The 24,998-nt window shown below is 42.5% G+C and overlaps 1 protein-coding gene across 7 annotated transcripts in view; it reads left to right on the top strand.

Annotated features, from left to right (window-relative positions):
* Window positions 1-24,998, top strand: part of PKN2 (protein kinase N2) — a 136,599-nt gene that overhangs the window by 79,815 nt on the left and 31,786 nt on the right. For 5 of the 7 annotated variants that reach the window (XM_043491036.1, XM_043491035.1, XM_043491034.1 and 2 more), the window contains exons 5-15: window positions 524-669; window positions 767-980; window positions 6,650-6,835; window positions 7,412-7,521; window positions 21,221-21,364; window positions 21,509-21,584; window positions 21,906-22,080; window positions 22,348-22,477; window positions 22,995-23,131; window positions 23,226-23,298; window positions 23,376-23,467. In XM_043491036.1, the coding sequence (XP_043346971.1) occupies window positions 524-669; window positions 767-980; window positions 6,650-6,835; window positions 7,412-7,521; window positions 21,221-21,364; window positions 21,509-21,584; window positions 21,906-22,080; window positions 22,348-22,477; window positions 22,995-23,131; window positions 23,226-23,298; window positions 23,376-23,467 (1,483 nt within the window). The remainder of the gene's footprint in view (window positions 1-523; window positions 670-766; window positions 981-6,649; window positions 6,836-7,411; window positions 7,522-21,220; window positions 21,365-21,508; window positions 21,585-21,905; window positions 22,081-22,347; window positions 22,478-22,994; window positions 23,132-23,225; window positions 23,299-23,375; window positions 23,468-24,998) is intronic. The other 2 variants (XM_043491037.1, XM_038414650.2) reach the window with 1 other exon arrangement.

Raw genomic sequence — 24,998 nt, 5'->3', positions numbered from 1 at the left:
CCCACTCTTGCAGCAGCCACAAGATCTGGAGTGTGGTGTGGAATAGGGCAACAGTTAGAGCTTCAAACTGATCAGACATCTTGTCAGAGACTGATATGAAAGATGAAGTCTCCAATTTGGGTTCAGAGGCAGAAATCTAGAAGAAAAATTCAAAACCTTACCCTTTCCAGTAGGTAGGGGGCTGTGTGGGAGACTTGGCTTTTTGCAAGGGCATTGTCCCTTAATTTCCCTGGGGAGGACCACTGTCTTTCATATGCTCTAGTTTAGTTATTTGGTTAGTATCAGTCTAGTGGATTTATCAAGCTCAGAACATAATTATTTAAATGCAAAACTTTGAATTTCATTATTGCTTCTAGAACATACGTGGCTATGATCTGCTTTTCTTTTACAGTCTAACAAAGCTGCATCTATTTTTCCTATACTGTTAAATTCTGCATCTATTAAATTGTTTTAATTGCTAAATATTGAGAACAAAAGTAATAGATGGTATTCAGTGAAGATTAAATGTTTTGTTTATTTGTAGCAAAACCTGTGATAAGCCCTCTTGAGCTTCGAATGGAAGAACTGCGGCATCATTTTAGGATAGAGTATGCAGTAGCAGAAGGTGCAAAGAACGTGATGAAATTGCTTGGCTCTGGAAAAGTTACCGACAGAAAAGCACTTTCAGAAGTAACTTTTCAATGTAGTTTATGAAATTTAATTTTAAATACTATGTTTGAATAATGTGGATTGTTCTAAACATTTTTTTTAATTTATATTGAACAAGGCTCAAGCAAGATTTAATGAATCAAGCCAGAAGCTGGACCTCTTAAAGTATTCATTAGAACAAAGACTGAATGAACTTCCTAAAAACCATCCCAAAAGCAGTATCATTATAGAGGAGCTTTCATTGGTCTCTTCACCAACACTAAGTCCACGTCAGAGTATAATATCTACACAGAACCAGTATAGTACACTATCCAAACCAGCAGCTTTAACAGGTATGTGGTTTTGTATAATTTATTACTCATTTTTATTAAACTTACTTGAGAACTCAAGTGATTCATACAAACATTATTCTGTATTGTCTGTAAAAGTATGTGGAAATATCTCATTCTTGCATGCTTTTCTTAAACAGAATAGTTGTAAGATATATGACCAAAACACACACGCTAAAATTTTAAGCTAGATTTAGTAAAGGTGTGACATAATTTGTATATAAATATAAAGGCTTTAGTGTTTGTAGTGGCTGATAGAATGCCCATAAGGATTACAAGTGATTGAGGTTCCTTAAATATATTTGATATGTACAAAGTTCAATTAAAAAAAGAAATGTACTGGTCCTTAAGTAGGTCTCTCTAGAATAATGCTAGCACTTTTCATCTTCAGATTATCAAGTGCATTATAAAGGTGGGTAAGTACAGTAACTTCTCACTTAATGTTGTAGTTATGTTCCTGAAAAATGTGACTTCATGCGAAACAGTGTTATGCGAATCCAATTTCCCCATAAGAATTAATGTAAATGGGTGGGTGGTTATGTTCCAGGGAAATTTTTTTCACCAGACAAAAGACATTATATAAATATACAGTATAAATTTTAAACAATTTTAAACAAACAGTTTAATATTGTACACAGCAATGAATGATTGTGAAGCTCGGTTGAGGTGGTAGAGTAAAAGGGTGGAATATTTCCTAGGGAATGCCTCACTGCTAAATGATGATCTAGTACTTAGCTGAGGCTTAAGCATTAATACACTGTTGTTAATGTTGCCTCACACTCCACAAGGCCGCATGGACTGAGGCAGGAGGGAGGAAACACAATAGATGCAGGTCAGTAGCTGCAAACACTTCCCTGCAAAAACTGAACATGATGATGAGCCCACGCTATCCAGCTGGAGCGCACCACTCCCTCCTCCTTACAGCACATGCCCGCTGCACAGGTGCTGACTTTAAAAAGTGCTGGGGGGGTGCGTGCATGAATGAGAGAGATGTTCATTGCCCCTTTAAGTATGCTGACCCCACTTCAATTACATTGCCCTTTTAAGCAAATCAGCCAGTTCAGACATCAGAGGGGTAGCCATGTTAGTCTGGATCTGTAAAAGCGGCAGAGAGTCCTGTGGCACTTTATAGACTAACAGACATATTGGAGCATAAGCTTTCGTGGGTGAATACCCACTTTGTCGCATGCAGTTCAGACAGAAAGCAATAGCTTCCAGCAAGCTCCTTCCTTTCTGTCCCTGAGCCCTGTCCCCCTCCTCCGCTTTGTGGAGGGGGGGAGCAGGGGCACATCCTGATATCAGCACTCCTCTCACGCCCTCCCCCAGCAAGCAGGAAGCTCCCGGGAGCAGCTCTAAGGCAGAGGGCAGGGCAGGAACAGCACAGCAGTCGGGGGAGGCCACCTGAACTGCTGCTGGACAGCTGCAGAGCCACATATCTTACAGGGAATTTAGGGGAGCTGATGGGGGGAGGGGGGCGTGAAGCTGTGCCCCTTCCTCTCCCCCCCCCCCCCCCCGGTTCTAATCCCCACAAGGAGGGGCTGCTCTTCCAGAGAATCCTGCAAGCAGTGGACAAAGCAGGCAGCTGCGAAACGATGTTATATGGGAGTATTGCGCAACTTTAAACGAGCTTGTTCCCTAATAGATCAGCAATGTAACAACGTTAACCTGGACAACTTTAAGTGAGGAGTTACTGTATGATTATCTCCATTTTACAGATGGGAAAACTGAGGTGCAGAGGAGTTAAATGACTTTCCTAGGTCAAATAGCAAGTCAGTGGCAGAACTGGGAATAGAACCCAGGTCTCCTCCCAGCCCTATACCTTATCCACTAGGTCTCACTGGCTCCATGGAAGGTGAGATTTATGTTTAAAAAAACAAAATTAAAACTATATTTATAAAGTAGAGAAATTTTCAAATATTCCCTAATGGAAATGCACAAAAATATTAAATTCCCTATTTATTTGTGCTAATGGTTTTCCTAGATTAAAATAACTAAATATGAGGAATTAAGTGTTAGTATTCACAAAAATAAATGTCTGCATAGTGGGTTATGAAAGTCAAGACTATATAGACAATCAACATCTCAGAAATGCTGTTCATCTTGAATTGTGGAACCTCATAAAGGAAAGAAGTTTTCAAGAGATCTCGTATATTTTTAATGAAGATCTCAAATACATCTCTCCAGATTTTACTTTGTTTACTTAAAGCAGGTGTTGAGTAAAACTATATTCAGAATGTTGTCTATTAAATAAACTACCAAATTAGAAGTACTAATCCAGCTGTTTTCTTTTGTTTTCCCCAACATGACTTTACCTTTAACTGCTAGCCTGAACTGTAACAGAGGAAGTTTGTTGCCAGAAAACAAATACAGAAAGTCAAATTCTGTCTTTGCCACACAGGGGATATATGTATATATCTGAGGGCAGAGTTTGGCCTTACGAGTTTAATTTCTAAAAAATTAATATAACAAACACAAACTTTTCTTTGTATACCAGGCTGCACTAATGTTAATAACTTGGAATGATTCTTCTTGTCTTACATTTAGATCAAATAAGAAATGTAACAACTGGACAAAAAGCGGAGATACAAAGTTCTGCAAATCCCTCTGGCTATCTGTGTGGCGTTTTTACAGATTCAGCACAGTCTTTCTCCAAATCAATGTGATTTCACTAGGAATTTTTACTGGAGCACTGAGGATTTCAGTGTCCCTGGGTATAATTAATGTCCTGACCCTTGATTTTAAAACCATTGTTCCTTTCTCTTAAATTGTAATCTTGTATCAAGACAGGTGGCAAAATAGTTAATCTTTTAAGTATTTCTTACTGATAGTTTTTATTAATTATCTTGCAGTCTTGACAAAGTGAATTAAAAAAAAATGGAAGACGCACTGAAGTGCAGCAAAGGACATTGGTTACTTTTTTTGTTTTTTTTTAAACTGAACTATCGCATTAGTGTTGTGAATAACCATGCGTATATTTTTCCCTCAACAGGAACAAACTCATGAGTAGGGTATATATTAATTCCCTGAATAATCAAAAATGATTCCAAACAACATGGCTTGGTTAATTGGGGTTTATTGCTCCCAGAAGGTGGTGTGTCAGCCTCAGAGAAGATATGACATCACTGGCTTGTTGCTATCATCTGATTGAGGATGAGACACGTACCACTAGCTGCCTGTGGGGGACTGTGCCTTTAAGGGCTGAGCTTCTCAGAAAGAGTCTGGGCAGGGTGCTGTGAAAATCTTATTATGCACAGCCATTTGGAACTGATGCAGAATAAAGCAGGGTCCTTAAGCACTGATGCTCACCACATACCACACTGCCCTCATTACATGGCAGCTGCAGGTGGAGGACTGCAGGCTAGCAGGAGTGCTGGAACAATTTGTATAGTGGGGGTGCTGAGAGCCATTGAACCCAAACTATACGCCCTATATATAATGGAAACTATTTCAAGCCAACTGCTCCAGCACTCCTAGTTCCAGCACCTATGAAGACTAGTAGAATTCAAATATAGTTAACAGCTTTTCAGGCTAATATACTTATTAGTTGGTGACATCCCTTGATACACTGCAAGAAAAGAATCTAAATCTTCATTTAAAGGAAAAATGCTTTTATGACATGAGATGTGTTAAATGCTGAAGATTTTCATGTCATCAGACACTTTTGGCCTCTGAAGAAATATCCTGAGCACCTAGGGTTGTCTTAAAAGTGGAGCAGTGTGGGGCAAAAAACCTAATTGGCTTCAAGACTGAGTTTGGAGTATAGAGGGGATGGGACTGTCTACAATGGCACATAGGCGATCTGGGAGTGCTAGTACCAAATATCCCCAAAGGCTAGTGATGAGACTCTAGATGGGGAGGGTTCTGAGTTACTACAGAGAATTATTTCTCAGATGTCTGGCTGTTTGGGTCTTGCCAAAATGCACAGGGTCTAACTGACCACCATATTTCAGGTTGGGAAGGAATTTCTCCAAGGTCAGATATCCCGAGATCCTGGGAGGTTTTTGCCTTCCTCTGCAGCAGGGGGCATGGGTCACTTGCAGGTTTAAACTATAGTAAATGATGGATTCTCTGTAACTTGAAGTCTTTAAATCATGATTTGAGAACTTCAGTAACTATTACAAGAGTGGGTGGATGAGGTTCTGTGGCCTGCAATGTGCAAGAGGTCAGACTAAATCAGATGGTCCTTCTGGCAAAAGTCTGAGAGTCTACAAGTTTTTAATGAATTTGATTGCATCAGTATGAAAATCCTAACTCTAGAAGGAGGAGAGTGTCGTCTTGGATTTCCATGTACTGTTGATTCAGACATTATTGTGTTGCTGCAGAGAGGATAGGGACTGGGAAGCAGCCTGAAGGCCTCATACCCACTTGTTTAAAAGACCATCTTCTTCAGCAAATCCAGATATGTTTAAGTTACAAAAGATTAAGAGATTTTAAATTATGCATATATTTAACTCCTGAGTTCAGTGTGCAGGAACAAAATTAGATTTCTTAATGTTTATTCAACAAACTAGTAATATCACTAGTCCCTGTAATTTAAATAAATAAATAAATAAAAAGCATGCTGGTGTTTTCCTTAACTGTATTTTAGTTATATGATGTTTAGTAAGATGAGATTGTCCCTTCAACAGAGAGTATTAATTTTAAATTTTCTTATTAAATTGAAAACTCAAAAAATCTAATTTAGCTTTCATTGTTGATCTATTTATTTACTTGTATTTTTAACAACTTGGGAAATAAAATAGAGTTGCCCGTCTATTTAAAGTCAGTTTCCATTTTTGCATTAGCACAATGTTGCAGTGTTTGGGTTGCAAAAGTAGCATTATAATGCTATCTAGAAACCTTGTTCAAAGCTTTATATTTTAAAAACATTTATAGAAAGGTTTTCATTGCTGTTGGGTTTTATAAAAGATTATTTTTAATTACCTACATTTTGGGTCAAATATGACATGACCGTATCTCTTTAATTGCTGTACATACGTAACCATTTCAATATTTTCATAACTTAATACATTCATACTCAGCATAAGTAGTATTCGGGTTTCCTGGAGGATTTTTCTACAAAAAATAAAACCTGCCATGCTTTGATACATGTGCCCTCATTCAGAAAGTAAATTATTTAATTTCTAGTGTTGCTTCTTATCACATTTTATTGAAGAATGCTTGCTAGTGTACAGTAGACATCAATGTATCTGTTACCTAAATTGAATATTAACACAGCTGTCATTTGTGAGAAATTGTCCTTTCTTTAAATTTCAGTTGACAATTTCTCTTCTTCCCTACTGATGTAGTTATCTGTTCTGTTCATTTTCTTTTGCTTAAATATTAAGAATTAAGATATTTACATGTAAGCATAACAGAATAGATTGTTTTAAAATTACTTTATGCTATACCACTGTATTGTAACCCCTGCTGATGTTTGATTCCATATTTGTTTAATCTTGATGTTTTTAATTTTTTAATTTCAGTGGGTTTCCTTCCAATAAATAACACTACTATCTAACTTGAGTCTCTCATCACTACTCTGAAGCAAATATCTGTGAATTCTATTACTCGGTAACCTCTGTATAGGTCAGAATGTGAGGTTCTAATATGAAATCATTCACTAATCATTGCACTGTGTACACATAAGAACTTAGTATGTGACAAAAGCAATTGTTTTTATCTTGTTTCAGGTACTTTAGAAGTAAGGCTCATGGGTTGCCAAGATATTCTGGAAAACGTCCCTGGTCGATCAAAAGCTACATCAATTACTCTACCTGGTTGGAGTCCAAGTGAAGCCAGATCATCTTTCATGAGCAGAACAAGCAAAAGTAAAAGTGGGAGTAGTCGAAACCTTTTGAAAACAGATGACTTGTCCAGTTTAGTATCCTTTTTATTTTGAAACAGTCTAATTGAAATGCTCAGAAAAAGTTAATTTTGTTTAAAAAAAAAAAAAAAAATCTGCAGTATAAGACCTGCTCAGTGACTGTACCTTTATTACAGCTAAATCTCAAGCAATCACTTCCTGTCCTGTTATGCATATTGCTCAGGAAGAAAGATGCCAGTTTAAAAAAAAATATTGTTTTAAATTTTACCAAAGAGTTAAGAGGGCTTCTTGGTGGGGCTGTTGCTACTGTACAGGATGAATGAGGGAAGAGAAGAGAGTAAGAGAATTCAAAACTTCCATCAGATTTACTAACTACATACACACACGTTTTTGAGAGAAGTGCATTTTTGTATTTGTGACTTGTGTAACTGAGAAATTGATTTCAAACTTAAAAATGGTCTAGCTCTTCATCAATATGTTGATGGATCAAAAATACTTAATCCTAAATGTAATTGGTTCATGTGGGCATAATGGTATTTTTTTAGTGAGGCATTAACACTGAAGTTTTTTTGTTTTTGTGGAAAATCCTCTTATACTTTTAAGCTGAGTTTGTGTAACTTACTTACAGATGAAATCTGTGCTGTATTGAAGCTGGACAACACTGTGGTTGGTCAAACTAGCTGGAAGCCTATTTCCAATCAGTCATGGGATCAGAAGTTTACACTGGAACTAGACAGGGTAAAGACACTGCTGTTTCCATTGATGGAGATTCAGTTCTATAGATTAATTTCATGCTTTTCTGTGTCTGTTCTTTTCAACTGTTATGAACCTATTCAGATTCCATGTATATAAGTATTCCTGTTCTTCATGGAAGCAATTTCATGGCATGAAGTGTTTTGTTCTTCTTTGAGTGCTTGCTCAGATCGATTCCAGTTAGCTTTGTGTGCTCCGCGTGCACGGTTCGTCGGAAGGTTTTTCCCCTAGCAGCACCCATTGGGTTGGCTCTGGAGCCCTCTGGAGTCGTGCCTTTATGGCACTGCATATAGGGCCCTGCGGACCCGCCACCTCTCCAGTTCCGTCTTACCATCAGTGGCGGTCGTAGGAACGTTTCATCTCTCGTCTTCAACGAGTGATCCTCTAGCATATTTTCTGTAAATAGTTAAAGATTGTTGTACTTAGACATCTGGACTTGGGGTACTGGTGGGTGTTTCCCTTCCCCGCTTCCACGTCCCTCTCCAGGGCCCGGGGCATGTTTGGACCCAGAGGTTTAAGCCATACGGGGTTTGCCTAGCCCAAAGGGTGACCTGCACTCAGCTTATCTAAAGTGCTTGGGGGAGTCCCATCAAGCAGACAGATGCAAGATCTGTAGAAGTTTCGCCCCCGCACAAAGAAGGAGAGAGATCACAGACTAAAGTTGCTGCTAATGGAAGTAGCTCTCCACCCTCAGTCTGAGTCAAGCTCCCTGGACACGGCACTGGGCTCCTCAGTGTCGGTGCACAGCATGCCGGTTTCGGTCCGGGAGGTGCCGAGGAAGGACTCTGGGAGCAGAGACCCTCGGCACTGGCATTCCCTTGCGCCGAGCATAGCGCAGGATCAGTCTCGGCATCTCTCACAGTCTCCTGTCCCGAAGAAGCAGCACAGGAAGACTGATAGAGGGCACTCACCTTCCCACACACGGGAACGTGAACCCGAGGGAGGGAGACGAGTGCAAGACCATACCTCCCATCCAGCTCAACAGCCTGCACCGTCAACTCCGGGCCCCTGGCACTGACTCCCGGCAGTGACGGGCACTGTAGTCGCCAGCATTCCCAGTCAGCGGGGATGACCCAAATCTTTCCCCCGGTACCAGGGCCACCACAATGGCAGGTGCCAGTTCAGATGCCGACCCAGTGACCCTTCTGGACACCGTGGGCTTACCACCAGTCCCAGGGGTCTGCCTCGGTACGCTCCTTTTCCATTGATCTGAGAGAAGGACTGCATCTAGGGCCAGGGATTTCTCATGGGCATTAGCCACCACTATCTCTGCCAGCACCACAATTAGTACTGCACCCAGCACCGACAACAAGTCCGGTGCCATACCTGGCACTGTGGCTACACTTAGTACCACACACGGTACTGTGACCAGTACCGGGACTGGCACCAAAGTGGACTCTGACTTGGGGGCGGAGCTGCAGTGTTTTGAGGAGCCGGATGGGCAAGAGGGCCCCTAATCATCTCCAGATGAGGCGGTGGCAGGGACATTCTCGAGGCCCCCCTTCCCGACAGCAGAGCCCACCTGGAACTTCTGAGGGGGGTTGCTTAGAACCTCGAGGTACAGATGGAAGAGGTCACTGAGGTGACAGATCCAATAGTAGACATTTTATCCCTGGCAGGACCCACTAGGATGGCCCTTCTCCTGGTAAAGACCATTAAGGAGAACACAAAAACCCTGTGGCAAACACCATCCCCTCTGGCTCCTACAGCTAAGGGAGTCAAGAGAAAGTACTTTGTGCCCTCCAAGGGCTATGAATACTTGTTTACCCACCTCCCGCTGGACTTATTGGTAGTGGCGGCTGTTAATGTGAGGGAAAGGCAAGGGCATCAAGGAACTACCCTTGGAGCTAAGGACGCAAAGAAGCTGGAACTCTTCGGGAGGAGGATATACTCCACTGGGGGGGCTTCTGCTTTGGATTGCAAACCATCAGGTGATCCTTATCTGATATAACTTCAAGTCTTGGGACACAATATCCAAATTCTCAGATCTTGTTCCAACAGATTATAAGATGGAATTCTCTGCTCTCGTGGACGAGGACAAGATGGTTGCCAGGACATTGCTGCAAGCAGCATTAGGCTCAGTGGATTCTGCAACATGGACGATGTCTTTGGGCATTGCAGTGCGCAGTTGCTCATGGCTGCTGGCCTCCCTGGGGAGATTCAACAGACAATTCAGGACCTATCGTTTGAGGGGGCCACATTATTTTCAGAGAAAACAGACTCGAGACTCTACAGTCTGAAAGACTCCCAAGCCACTCTAAGATTGCTGGGTCTGCACATCTCTGCTACCCAGCATAGATAATTTAGGCCTCAACCCACAACACAACCATACCAGGGGCAGTTTAGGCAGGACCAGAACCGCCATCACCAAACCCACGAATAACAGGGGGTCTGGGTCATCAGGCAGCCACCAGGCCCTAGGCAGGCTTTTTGAGGATTTGCCTGAGGGCATTGTACCAACCTCTCAACTGGATCCTTCTTTCCCATTTTCGGAACGTCTATCCCATTTCTGCCAAGTGTGGTCCCAAATAATCTCAGACGGTTGGGTCCTCCACATGGTAGAGATGGGATGATCTCTTCCATTTTCCCCATTCCTCTTCAGGGACCTCTCTCACTAGCAACTTCTCGTACAGGAGGTACAAACCCTCCTATCGGCGGGAGCTGTGGAGGAGGTTCCACTGGAGCTCAGGGGAAAGGAGTTTTACGCCTGGTATTTCCTAATACCGAACATAAAAGGGGATCTCGGTCCCATCTTGGACCTGCGCAGTCTGAACAGATTCATAAAGAAACTAAAGTTTCGAATGGTCTCTTTGGCCCCTATCATCCCATTCCTGGATCCAGGAGATTGATATGCCGCCCTCGACTTGAAGGACACATATTTCCACATTTCCATAATCCCGCCCCACAGGCACTTCTTATGGCTGGCACGGCAGGAACCAGGGCCATGGACTTGGCCCTTGTCACTTATTAGCCAACAGGGGAAAAATGTCCCTACTACCAATTAACAGTGCTACCATTTGGCCTATCTTCAGCACCTTGAGTGTTTACCAAATGTATGTCAGTTGTGGCCCCTTTTCTGCAGAAAAGGCAGGTTCAGGTATTTCCTTACCGAGATGACTGGCTAGTCAAGGGCCGGTCCAGAACACAAGTGGATCAACCTGTTTCCCTCATAAGATCCACCTTCAATGCATTGGGCCTCCTCCTAAACACTCAGAAGTCAACACTCACCCCCTACTCAGAGAATAGAGTTCATAGGGGCAGTGCTAGACTCAGCACAGTCCAGAGTGTTCTTGCCCCAGTCCCACTTCCAAGCCATCACATCATACAGGACCTCAAACAATTACCTATAACCACAGTAAGGAGTTTCTTAAAACTACTAGGTCACATGGCATCTTGTATGTATGTATGTATGTATGTAGTGCAAAATGCAAGGCTCAGACTCAGACCTCTCCAAGCTTGGCTTGCATTGGTGTATCGACCAAGCAGGCACAGCCTAGACATGGTGGTTACCCTTCCACCAGATGTTCTCAGTTCTCTTCACTGGTGGCTCGACCCACACTTGGTGTGCGCAGGGGTTGCATTTTCCAAACCCCATCCATCCCTATGTCTGACAACTGGTGCCTCAGCCATGAGGTGGAGGGCACACCTTGGGGAGCACAGAACTCGGAGCCTCTGGTCTCAGGAGAAACTGATGCTTCACATCAAAGTAAGGTAGTTCAGGTATGTTGGTCCAGCTGGCATGTCAGGCCTTTTGGCCTCTCTTGGAGGGCAAGTGCATATCAGTCCTGTCAGACAATACAACAGTGATGTTTTATATCAACAGACTGGGGCGCATGCTGATCACAGAGTGATCTGTTCGCCACAAGGGCCAACAGGAAGTGCTTACATAGTTGCATAGTTTTCTTAGTTCCTCTTAGAGGTTTTTCTTTAAAATAATAGAGAGAGAGAAGAAAGAAGACTTTTTTTTTCCTCTTCTTTACTCCCCGTTTGGAAACAGTTTCTACAGTTTACCATTACAATTAACCCTCGTCTCTCAAGAGGAGGGAGAGGCTTAACTGCAGTCATGCTGGGCTCCACAGAATTTAAAAAGTGTGACTCCTGATGTGAACTGATGCCGGTCTCTGAAGGCCACACATCCTGCATTCGCTGTCTGGGAGAAACTCATATCTCTGAGAAATGCATACATTGCACCAACTTAACAACAAGGACAAGACGTGACAGGGATCTCTGCTTGAAAATGCTTCTGCTGGAGAAATCCCTCCAACCTCCTCAAGAGACGTCCTCCTGGGAGTCTCATAAACCGAGATCCCTGAACTCTGTTAAGGCTCCAACTTCCAAAACTGTCAGGAAGGGAGCCTCAATCTCTCCAGCAAGGGTTTCTCACAAAAAGAGAGCTTCTCCAGCGAGGTCTTTATCCTCAGTGCTCCATTCATCCAGAGTGAACATTTATAAGGTACCAGGCTCCTCCGGCACTATCCCTCAGTGGATCCCTGCTAAGCCCCAACGCGCAGCACCGGAGTTGAGACACCAAGTCTCCCCAGTGCAGAGCACGACAAAGGCAGCGGCACTGTGATCAATGCTGCCACCACCGGCACCGACCCAAGACTTGCTGCCGTCTAACAAGCCAAATCCAGCACCGGTCCGTGCTCCAACAGTCGACTGCAACCCCAAGGCGGGACCAGTGCAACTCCTGCGTCCTGCTGACATACCAGTCTCTTTGGCTGTTCGGCACTGAACACTGCCTGAGCTACATAGCGCGATACCATCCTTCATCTCCTGCATCATTCTCCATGCATAGTGGTGAGGAAGGAGACATGCAGGACAATGGCTTCTTCTCTCAACGTTCATCCCCATCACAGAGGAGACCTACATGGAATGCTGTGAAGCCTAAGCTTCATCCCTCTGAGCATTCACAGCCCTAGCCTTACCCATTACCACCTTACCCCCTGCAATGGCCACAATGGGGTCCTTGGCCCACAAACCAGAACCCCTGTTCTGTTCCCCCTTCCCCAGCAACAAGAGGTTCCAGAGTACACCTATCATTACCACGCAGAGAAACCTCTGACCCCCCTGAGACAGAGATAGTATCCCTTCCTCTTCTATCTGAGGCAGACCTGGATGATTCACCACCTGCCCCACACTCATCTTCTGCATCAGATGAAGCAGTGACGTCATCTACCCCTACGACACCAGATGACCTGAAACAGTTCCAAGAACTCTTCGAAAGAGTAGCAAACAGCCAAGAAATTGCCTTACATGAGGTGCAGGAGAAACAACATAAGTTGTTAAAAATCTTACAACAGGCATCATCGACCAAGGATGAGCCCTCCCCATGGATGAGGCTATAATGGAGCCTGCAGAGGTAAAATGGCAAACACCGACATCGGCACCACCCACCAACAAAAGGGCTGACAGAAAATACTTTGTTCCAGCCAAAGGTATGGAATTTTTGTTTTCACACCTTCAAGCCTGTTCTCTGGTAGTAGAGGCTGCTAATCATCACAGTAAAACAGCCTAATTTCTGCTCCTCACTGCAAGATAAAGAACACAAGAGACTGGACCTCTTCGGGCGGAAAGTTTACTTGTCAGCCACCCTTCTGCTTAGAGTTGCCAACTATTCTGCTCTACTAGCAAATTATGACTATTCTAACTATAGTAAAATACAAGAGCTCATGGAGGACCTCCCTGAGCATAAACATCCTCAACTCAATGCCATTATCAGCGAGGGTCAGTTAATAGCCCGCATAGCGCTGCAAGCCTCAATGGATGTCTCAGACACAGCTGCCCGAACAACCTCAGCAGCTGTGGTTATGAGAAGAACCGCATGGTTGCAGGCTTCGGGAAGTCCAAAAGAACTACAGCTAAAAGTGGAGGACCTCCCCTTTGATAGGGATAAACTACTCTCGTCTCAGACGACATCCTCCCTACCATGAAGGCCTGCCGAGCGACGCTGTGTACACTAGGCATACACCCATCACCTGACAAACGCCCTCCCTTTACGCCATGTCGTTTAACCATCAACCACGATACTTCACTCAGAAAAGATCCAAATAAGGGGATTAGAGACAATGAGCTCCACAGAACCAGGCCTCATCCATCTACATCTAAGCCACAATTTTGAAGCCTTGGTCGAGGGTATGCATGACCTCCCCACACCTCTAGCGCCAATAGATACCCCATCTCACAATTTTGGTCACCGCCTACACCCATTTTACCATGCCTGGGCTGTGATAACCACAGATCAATGGGTTTTGGAGATCATACAATCTGGCTACACCATACCTTTCACTGCTATCCCCCTTTCCTCCCCCCTTCCCCATCCCTCTTCAGGGACCCCTCTCACGAGCAACTTCTGCAACAGGAAGTAGACCACCACCTACTGCTGGATGCTGTAGAACCAGTACCACATCAATACCGAGGGAGCGGTTTTTATACCAAATATTTCCTGACAGAGAAGAAAGGAGGGGAATGGAGACCAATCTTGGATCTCCGAAAACTCAACATGTTTGTATGCAACCACAGGTTCAAAATGGTCACTCTGGCCACAATAATCCCAGCGCTAGGCGGGGGGACTGGTTTGCAGCCATCAACCTCCAAGATGCATATTTCCATATTACAATACATCCTGCCCACAGACAGTTCCTGAGGTTCACAGTAGGACCCAACCACTACCAATACAGGGTCCTTCCCTTCGGACTGTCCACTGCTCCCTGCGTGTTCTCAAAAACGCTCACGGTAGCAGCAGCACATTTACAATGCAAAGGAGTCATAATCTTCCCCAATTTGGACGATTGCCTTCTCAAGGGTGCCAACTGGCAAGAAACAGCAGGCATGCTGCAGACAATAGACCTGTTTCACCAGCTAGGTCTACAGATAAATGAAAAGAAATCCACCCTGGAACCAACCCAGCAATTGGAGTTTATCAGAGCCAACCTAGACTCCATACAAGCCAAAGCAATATTGCCAAACCACAGATTCACTACATTGACCAATCTTATTTCCACAGTGACCATCAGCCCACAAACTGCAGTAAGGACATGCCTTCAGATTTTGGGACATATGGCAGCTATGACTTTCGTAGTAAAGTATGCCAGACTCCATATGCACTGTCTGCAGCACTGGTTGAGCACGGTCTATGCACCCAGCAAACACTTTCTTAACAGACGTGTGACACTACCACCAAGGGTTATCCTCTCCCTACAATAGTGGACACAGCCAGGGAATGTATGCTCCGGGATTCCCTTTCAGCAAGACCCCCATCAGTGACTATTACAACAGATGCCTCCCTGATAGGTTGGAGTGCCCACTTGGGCACCACAGTGTACAAGGCAAGTGGTCTGTGGCAGAGACCTGACTACATATCAATCTCCTGGAACTCCGCGTGGTACTCAATGCATGCCTCCCACTCATACGAGAAATCTCAATCTCTGTTCTCACCGACAATGTGGCGTGCACATTTTACATCAATCTCCAAGGAGGAGCCAGATCTCACTCGCTATGTGTAGAAACCATGAATTTATGGAACTTCTGCATCTGCAATAATATAAACATCACAGCATCATACCTACCAGGGTGCCAAAACACTACAGCCAACAACTTCAGCAGGCACTTCTCACAAGAACATGAGTGGGAAATCCACGACAGTGTTCTCGACACAATATTCCAAAAATGGAGTCACCCAGTAATTGACCGTTTTGTCTCAGTGACAAATCACAAATGTCCATTATTTTGCTTCAGAGCAGGCCTAGCACCGGGGTGGTTAGGGGATGCCTTCCTCATCCTGTGGAATGTGTCACTCATGTACGCCTTTCCGCTGATCCCACTAGTCATCCGCAAGATACGGCTCAACAGAGCATACATCGTTCTCATTGTCCCCACATGGCCCAGACAGACTTGGTTTCCGTACCTCTCACATCAAGCAGTCTGTGCCCCACAGCCACTGCCTTTCTGGATGGGCCTCCTGTTCCAGAACAAGGGCCTGACACTCCATCCAGAACCAGCGAAATTCTGTCTCAAAGGATGGCTCCTCTCTGGTTCCAACATGGGGAATTGAACTGTTCTTAGAAAGTAAAACAGGTATTAATAAATAGCCGTCGCCTCACCACTAGAAATACTTATCGCCAAAAGTGGAAAAGATTCTCCCTTTGGTGTTAGCAAAAACAGCTGGATGCAACCAAGGCGCCCCATCTATGATCCTAGACTGCCCACTAGAACTGAAGGAAACGGGGTTAGCCATAAGCTCTATTAAAGTCCACCTCGCTGCCGTTATGGCCCTCCATGAACAGATAGAAGGGGCTTCAATATTCGCTCATCCAATTAAACGGCGCTTTCTAGCAGGTATACAGAACATGTACCCAGAAGTACGTCAGCCTGCATCACCATGGGATCACAGTCTTGTACTCAAATGTCTCACAAGACCTCCCTTCGAACCTCTAGCAACCTGCTCGCTCCTTCTTATGTCAATGAAGGTCGCATTCCTAGTGGTAATCACGTCTGCCAGATGCGTCAGTGAAATAGGAGCACTGATGGCTGAACCACCGTACACTGTATTTACCAAAGACAAAATTATGTTACGTCCTCACCCAAAATTCTTGCCCAAAGGGGCTACACATTTTCGTATTAACCAAACCATACATTTATTTGCCTTCTATCCCAAGCTACATAATGACTCTTGAGAAGTAACATTGCACATGCTAGATGTCAGATGAACCGTAGCCTTCTACTTGGACAGAACTAAACCATTCACAAGTCACCAAGACTATTGGTCTCTACAGCAGAGCGCTCCAAGGGCTCTGCAATATCGGCCCAGATACTCTCCAAATGGGTCTCTACCTGTATTCAAACTTGCTACCACCTGCATCACAAAGAACTCCCCATGGGCATCAGATCCCACTCAGCGCAAGCCATGGTGACATCAATTGCATTCTTGAACAATGTCCCCTTAATAAATATTTGTAGAGCTGCAACCTGGTCATTGGAGCACACTTTTGCAAAGCATTACGCCATCACCCAAGGCCTTGTCTCAGACTCTGTCATTGGCCTTACAGTGCTCTCAGCACAAACTTGTATTTAACTCCGAATACCTACCACTCCTGGTGGGTTACTGCTCTGTAAGCATCTAGAGTGGGGGAGCACCCACAGGGACACCACTCGAAGAAGTTGTTAATCACCTTGTGCAGTAAGAATGGTTCTTCGAGGTGTGTGTCCCTGCGGATGCTCCACTACCCACGTTCCTCCCTTCTACTTCGGAGTTCACACAGCCGAGCTCTGTGGTAGAGAAGGGACGGTCGGGGGAGCGCGTGCTACAGGCGGTGCCAATGGCTGCACGAGATGACGCCTGTGCGTGCCCTTCCCCGACCGAGTACTGCTGCAAGAAATCTCCAGTGCAGGGATGCACTGACACCTAGATTGGAGCACCCACAGGGACACACATCTCGAAGAACTATCGTTACTACACAAGGTGAGTAACTTCTTCTCTGGACCACCCCCCCCCCTTGGGACCTTAACTTGATACTCTCGAGGCTGACGGGGCCCCCATTTGAGCCCCTAGCTACGTGCTCACTCCTCTATCTTTCCTACAAGGTGGACTTTTTGATTGCAATAACATCAGCCAGAAGGGTGTTCAAGCTCAAAGATCTCACTTTGGACCCTCCGTATACCATTTTCTACAAAGATAAGGTGCAACTGCTACCCCATCCAGCGTTCTTCCCAAAGGTGGTCTCGAGTTTCCACGCCAGTCAAGACATATTCTTTCTGGTCTTTTTCCTGAAACCCTATGCCAATAGCTGCGAGCAGAGGCTCCATTCCCTGGATGTGTGGCGTGCACTGGCTTTTTATATTGAACGAACTAAGCCATTCCATAAATCAAACCAGCTGTTTGTTGCCGTGGCAGACAGGATGAAAGGCCCCCCAATGTCCACGCAAAGGATATCGTCATGGATCACATCCTGTATCTGGGTGTGTTATGACCTCACTAAGGTCGCTGCCCCCGCTCTGACTGCACACTCCACCATAGCTCAGGTGTCTTCAGCGGCCTTCCTGGCCCAGGTACCGATCCAGGCGACATGCAGAGCGGCTACATGGTCTTCGGTCCACACTGTCACTTCACATTATGCCAGCACACCAGGGATGATGTAGCATTCGGCAGGTGGCTGTGTGCTTCCATCAGCAATTCCATAAACTCCGACCTCACCGCCTAGGTAAGGCTTGGGAATCACCTAATTGGAATCGATATAGCAAGCATTCGAAGAAAAAACAGTTACTCACCTTCTCGTAACTTGTTCTTGGAGATGTGTTGCTTATATCCATTCCAAACCCACTGCCTTCCCCTATGTCGGAGTATCCAGCAAGAATGAACTGGAGAGGCAGTGGGTTGGCAGGGCCTGACATGAAGGTGCGACTCCAGGGAGCTCCAGAGGCAACCCGACAGGTACAGCTAAGGGAAAAACCTTCCAGTGAACTGTGTACATGGGGCGTACACACCTAATTGGAATAGATATGAGCAACACGTCTCACGGAACAACAGTTATGAGAAGGTGAGTAACTGTTTTTTTACAGAGGGTTAATGTTCTAGTAATCTCAGCTCTGATGATCTAGCTCAAATTGAATATGGTCTCGGTAAAAAAAAAAAAATTTAGCCTCATCCTAGCCCAAAGTGATGGCTCTCTTGCTTAGATCTTACACAATTTGCAAAAACTGAACAAGACCGATAATTTTGTTCGACATGTCTTGGACCATAATGCAGGTATTTTAGAATACAGTTCAGATGTGGAAACTTGCACAATGTTTGTCCATGTTCTGTCTAAAAGTAGACAGAGTTGGTAATTCCATATCTTCATGAATATAGTCAGAATTCACACAAATTGGTGGAAGCGCTTGTAAAGTTTCAGAAAAACTTTCTCTTACATGTAAGCCTTAGGAAACAAGTATTGAACAGGACTGCACTCTAGCATTTCTTTACCCTTTCTTTTTGTCCATTTAATGGTGTTGAGGCCTAATTAAGCTTTACTTTGTCCTTGAATCTGTGTGGTTTTATGTATATATATCAAGACTTTAAAAAAAGAAATCCTAACGTTAGGCTCCTAAATAAATTGGGATTAATTGTCAGATTGATTTGCCTCAAACATTCTGTCTGAGATGTATTCCAAAGGGGGTCCCCAGTTTTGCTGATTTGTGGTTACCCCTCTCTGAAGCTAAAAGCGAATTCCTTCCTTTTAGGAAACAAGCAGATTTGCCCCCATTGGAACAATCCAGACTGCATACTCTGAAAACAGAAGTAGTATGGGATATATGTGGGGCCCTGTGGTCTTGGTTACCAAGAGTCATATTTAGCCTTGAGAATAAACACCACTAATCATCATCCCCTTATATTTACATGTCTTCTCCCTCTTCCATTGTTGCTTTTAGAACATAGCTACCATTGTTTATTTCAGTTTATTACTGTATACCAGTTTGTCCTGCTGTCCATTGCTATAACTAATTCCATAAAGTGTTGTGATTATTTTGTAAAGTATTACTCTTTATTTTTGGTAGCATCTTTCATAACAAGTATATAGGATTGAAAAAATTACTGAAATTGCGCTTTTACATAGCAAGATATATCAACAGTTCCAGTTAGTTGAAAAACGTAGATTTTACCCCCTGTGAGCCACAAAATGCTCTGCAAATGCATATCTGGTTCTAGAGTTACTATACAGAATTGCTCAAATGACAACAAGCTACTTAGTGACTGAAATGTAATATACTGGGTGTCTGTGGATGGCAGTGTCTGTAAATTTTTTTCTGAAATGATAATTTATACAAAGTATGGAAGTGTTTTAAACTGTCCCACAAATAGCATATATATAAAACAAACTATTTTTACACATGATTGACTCTTGCTTTGTGAATTACTCCTAAAAAGCCTTTATAACAGCGGTGAACTTTCTTCTTCACCTTCTTCTTGACCAGAAGCCCTATCTGCCTGGAAAGACCTTATACAAGGGCCCCCTTTAACTGTTGGTATGACCCTATGTTCAGGCATCAGTGAAGATTTTGCTTGATACCACCAAAACCAGCATGGTACCCACTTTGGCACTGGCAATCACACTGACACGGATACCTTTCCTGTCAAAGGAGGTAGCTTCATTGGAGCGGACAGCTTTCGCAGGCTTAGCCTCATTTCTGGCACTGCTGCCTTTGAGGACAACCATGTCTGAGCTGGAATAGCTGTGACCAACAACTGTCAGCACCAGGATCTTGGCTGCCTCAAGAAGAGTGGCATGCTTATGATGACTGGGTGGAGGTTCCTTCAGGGAAAATGGAGGAGTCCCCCATAAGGAACTATACCAACAGTGCATCCCCTGATGGATAAACTGGGACTTTGTTCATCAGGAGCAGAGATGGACTGAAGCGGTTTCAAGAGCTGATGGAGAGAATGGGTGACACTCTTTAATTTCAGACAGGTTTCAGCACCAGACGCATCTGATTCTCTTTTGACATCATGGAATGGCAGACAAAAGACAATGTCGCATTTCCTATTTTTCCATGACTATTCAATCCAGTGAAGGACATTTGGCTCTCTGCCTTCATTCCCAGTATCAAAAAGAGCTAATCTTGTATGTTTTGTGCTCTCAAGGGACACTAGTTTTGTTTCAACATCCCTCTGCAGATTCCATGCAGGTCTCTGCAGCCCAAGAGTTATCTAAAAGTAATAAGGGGTCCCTGTCTGCACCCTTGGACGGAGAGGAGCATAGACTGGATGCTGTTGGGAGGAAAGCCTATTATTCCACCTCTTTGGGTTTACAAATGGCAAATTACCAAATTGTCATGTCCAGATATAATTACACTATGTGACTCCTAGACTTCCATCTGTCACTTTATATCGTCGTCCTGTTTTCTTCCCCTAACCCCATGTTCACCAAGGCGAGTCCCACTTGCACCCCTTAACACACAAAAAGAGCAGTGTGCTATTACCTAGAGAGTATTAAGTCTTTCCCAAAATCAAACAGATTTGTTACCTATGGAGAAAGAGGGAACCTATTAATAAGCAAATTCTTTCAGACTGGATTAAGGGGTGTATTGAGTAATGTTACTCCTTTGCCAGGAAACCAGTGCCTCTTGACTTGAAGATATTCTACTAAGGCCACACCTGCCTTTGTAGCTTGTCTGAGACAGGTGCCTGTTGAAAAGATTTGCAAATCAGCAACATAGAGTTCTGATGAAAAGCAATGTTTACTTAAATAAAGTATGGACTTGGCATTGCAGTCCAGTGCTCAATCTGGTAAAGTGGTGGAGCAGTACATTTTTGCTTAGATCTCCTCACCCACCATACTCTGATGGGACACTGCTTGCTAATCATCCGTAAGTGGGAATGCACAGAGACACTAGAAGAAAAAAGAATGGTTATTTAGTGGTAACTATTATTCTTCAAGAGTTGCCCCTACGTTCACACTTTGCACCCAGCTTCATCTCTGCCTTGGAGGCTAAGGAGGAGAAACTGAGGTGCCTTAAGGTGGAAGGGAGGGAGGGTGCACTCTTTTATGTAAACTGATCCAATTACATTATCGTAATGTGAGAGTGCTCCTGCATCCCCAGCTTTTGTATACAGATCTCCATCTCAACATTAGAGGAGCTAGATCCCGTAAATATGACTGCACAGAGGCAACTAGTAAGTAACACTACTTTTGTTTCTTTACTGTCATAGTCACGTGAATTAGAAATTTCAGTTTATTGGCGTGATTGGAGGTCTCTGTGCGCAGTGAAGTTTCTGAGATTAGAAGATTTCTTAGACAACCAGCGACATGGCATGTGTCTCTATCTTGAACCACAGGGTACTCTATTTGCTGAGGTAAGAGCACTTACTTAATGCAAAAACTCAACCACATTTGAAATAATTAAATTGCAGAATATTTTAAATTGCTTTTAATAAACTCTTAAGAATGCATTATGTTCTGGAAGTGGAATTGTAATATACAAATTATCTGAACTGCAGGTTACATTTTTTAATCCAGTTATTGAAAGAAGACCAAAACTCCAGAGACAAAAGAAAATTTTTTCAAAACAACAAGGTAACAATTTATTAGGAATTAAAATTAAATTATAAAGCTAAAAATGTAGTACAGATTTGCATGTTTTTATGCACAGTCCTAAAATGTAATTGCAGATAAAGTTGGTGATAGTTAAATCTTTAATATTATATTCAACAATGTTTGTTTGGAATTGTATATTATACAGTAGCATTTAATGATGGATCCTTGAAAATTGCTAAGGAACATGACAAATTCAGTTTGTTCTCCATAAATTATAAACTGATGAATTTTAATTATAGCTTTTGGTAATAGGTAAAGAAATTACTTGTGCTCTATTTTCTTTATTCACAATATCTACAGGCAAAACATTTCTCAGAGCTCCTCAAATGAATATTAATATTGCCACTTGGGGAAGGCTGGTGAGAAGAGCTATTCCTACAGTAAATCATTCTGGTACCTTCAGCCCTCAAGCTTCTGTGCCTGCTACAGTGCCAGTGGTTGATACATGCATTCCTGAACTAGCACGGTCAGCTAGGTAAATGCCAGATTTTGAAGCCAGATTTACATACAAAAGTAATGGTGCAATTCTTATTTACTCATGTAAATGAAAAAAATCTTCCTTATTTAGTCTACAGAATTTAAAACCTTGACACTTTCTAGTTGGACATCCATTTGTTGTATTTATTTAAAAAAGGAAAAAGTAAGATTTTCTAAAACCATATTAAAACAGGTTTTTCTTAAGTATTTTTAATACTAGTAAAAGAGTCTCCATTTTACTCTGAGTGTGTTTGTTTTCTGTAAGTGATTCTCCTGTAGCCAAATTGGACTTTGAACTTGAACCTGAACCTCCGCCTGCTCCACCCCGTGCATCGTCCCTTGGAGAAATATGTGACTCTTCATCTGAGAAAAAGGGACCAGATACACCCGTTCAGGCAGGACATTTAAACTAGTCATAAAGTGTTGCATGGCATGTCACAGTTTTAATCAAATATTTAATATTTGTGTTACAACATTTGTAGTTACAATGCATTTATTTCCTTCTATTTTAAATAGAGAACGCTACAATTTGTGTGTATTAAATTTAATCAAATTGTACACAATTACACATGGTATGTTTTAATACTGGCTATAGAGATTGGCCTTTTTCTGTGATTTTTAAGTGTTAAGTCACACTGTTTTCCTACTGGTAGCTTTATAGGCCCAAAAACCAACTCCTGCAATTTATAGAGAAGTGTGTGTTAGTATTCACAAAGAGTGGAATGACTTTAGAAGAATAGGATTTAACAGAGGCCTGTCAGTAAATCGGCTAATTGATACTTTGAATTTCACACTGTTGAAGTTTTGCTGTATTTTTTACTTCACTTTCCTTAAATATAGTACCTTTCTTCATTCTTCAGCAGTCTCATTTTCTAAATCTTCAGATTTCTGTGTCTTCTACATATTTCACAGGATGCAGAAACTACTTTTGATTTTGAAAATGAGAGAGAGAGTAATGTTTCAAAACTCCAACCTGAAATAATTTGTGAGCCTGAAATTCCACACACAGACATAAAGAGTACCAACATACGAGAGCCTGAAGATAGAAGGTAAAAAACACACTCGTTTTTTTGACTCTATTTTTTGTTGTTAACCCTAACTTGAAGATTTCTGTAACTTTTTGCATTCATTGCTGTTTTACAGAACACAAAGATTTCAATTTAGTCTGCAAGATTTTAGGTGTTGTGCTGTACTGGGTAGAGGTCATTTTGGAAAGGTAAATTTTTAGATGACTACAAGTGTATTAAAAAAATAAAAAACCTGTTTGAATAAATCACTTATGTACTCTTTCAGGTGCTGCTGGCTGAATACAAAAACACAAATGAGATGTTTGCTATTAAAGCGTTAAAGAAAGGAGACATTGTTGCTCGTGATGAAGTAGACAGGTCAGTTTCAAGAAAGTAACTAATACATGATGTATGTTTTTTTCCTCTGCAGGAAATAGTGACTGGGTTGTAAATTATCATAGACTTTAACAGAGTAATGTTACTGAGCCTAGAGTGAGAGTTCAGATTGTATTTAGCAGAGGAATTCTCATGTAAGGTATTTGTTTCTCAGTCTAGTTGTATTCAATTAAACAGTAGTATTGTGGTTATACATATGAAATGTTCTCAGGTGGCTACAGTGGAAAGAGAAATTTCCCGTTGTAGCTTCAAATATGATTTCCGTGAGTTTTGTATCAGTCAAGAACTGTTAGGTTTCCCTTTATCTGCCAATATAAATATGAACTTAACGCATAGGAATTGGTGTTACTAGAGGCTTTCATCTTAGTCTGTTGATCTTCTGAGCGTAACTAGTCTCCTTTTTTATTTGGGAGAGAACACATAAATTACCCTCCCACTGGGAGGGGCCATTATGCTATGATCTGAGCTTACTATATTGAGGAATGTTACCTCAGCAGACATTGCCCAAACATTGAAATGATGAGGTTAAAAAAAACACCTGAATTCCAGATCACTATTCTTATGTTAAAAAAAGCCTATAATTCCAGAGCCCAGGAAACAAACATTGAGAAGACCTTGAGAAGAATAAAATCAAGCAGGAGGAGGAATATAGCTAAAACTAATGGTCAGATGTTTCTCTAATACAGGTGATATAACAAAGAAACTCATTGACTTTAAAAACTCATTCCTTTCTTAGCAGTCCAAAGTAAAACATATCTTTACTGGATCTGCAGACTGATTTTGCTCTTTCAAAATGAATGTTGAGATCTCATTCTATAGCAGTTTGAGGTTTACAACAGAATGTGAAAATCATCTCTATGCTAAAATATTAATTCAAGAGTTACTTGGAAGAATAGTCCTGGAGTTTTGGGGTTTTTTACAAACCACTTAGTCCCAGTGAAACTCCTTGGATGGACAAAATTTCCAGCATCCTTTTCCTTCATGCCAACAGTATACAGTAATTACTACCACTCCATTTAGAGAGGAAATATGTGAGCAGAATGAAGCACCTCAGAGGGAGCTTCTATCTTGAAGCACTGAGTTGAACTTATGTGGAGGGACATTTACTTTGACTTAACTGTTTGTATGTAGCTCTAAGAAATTTGATAACATTTGGTTATAAGCCAACAGGGGTTCCTCTCATTTTTGTCCCTTAAGGCTTCAAAACGAGACATTTGCACATGCAGCATAATATCCTCTAAAACTTTTATCAAAGATCTATTTTGGCAAAACTGGGGACATACTTGATGACAATCTTCTTTTTTCAAGCTAAAGAGAAACACAAACTGGGGAATTCTGCCCAACTTCAATGAGTAGTTCAGTAGCTAATTGAACTCTCCAAACCATGTGGCCAAGGCAGTAGAGTTTTAAAAGTCTCATCTTAGGTATAATATACAAAAAGTGGGGAAATAACTAGTTTACATAGATAGATATGTGTTGAGGTTCTAGGATGTCAAACCAATTGGAGCATTAT

Source organism: Dermochelys coriacea, chromosome 8 (assembly GCF_009764565.3).
Source record: "Dermochelys coriacea isolate rDerCor1 chromosome 8, rDerCor1.pri.v4, whole genome shotgun sequence".
In the NCBI taxonomy this organism is placed as follows: domain Eukaryota; kingdom Metazoa; phylum Chordata; order Testudines; family Dermochelyidae; genus Dermochelys; species Dermochelys coriacea.
This window is presented reverse-complemented; position numbering and strand designations above follow the sequence as displayed.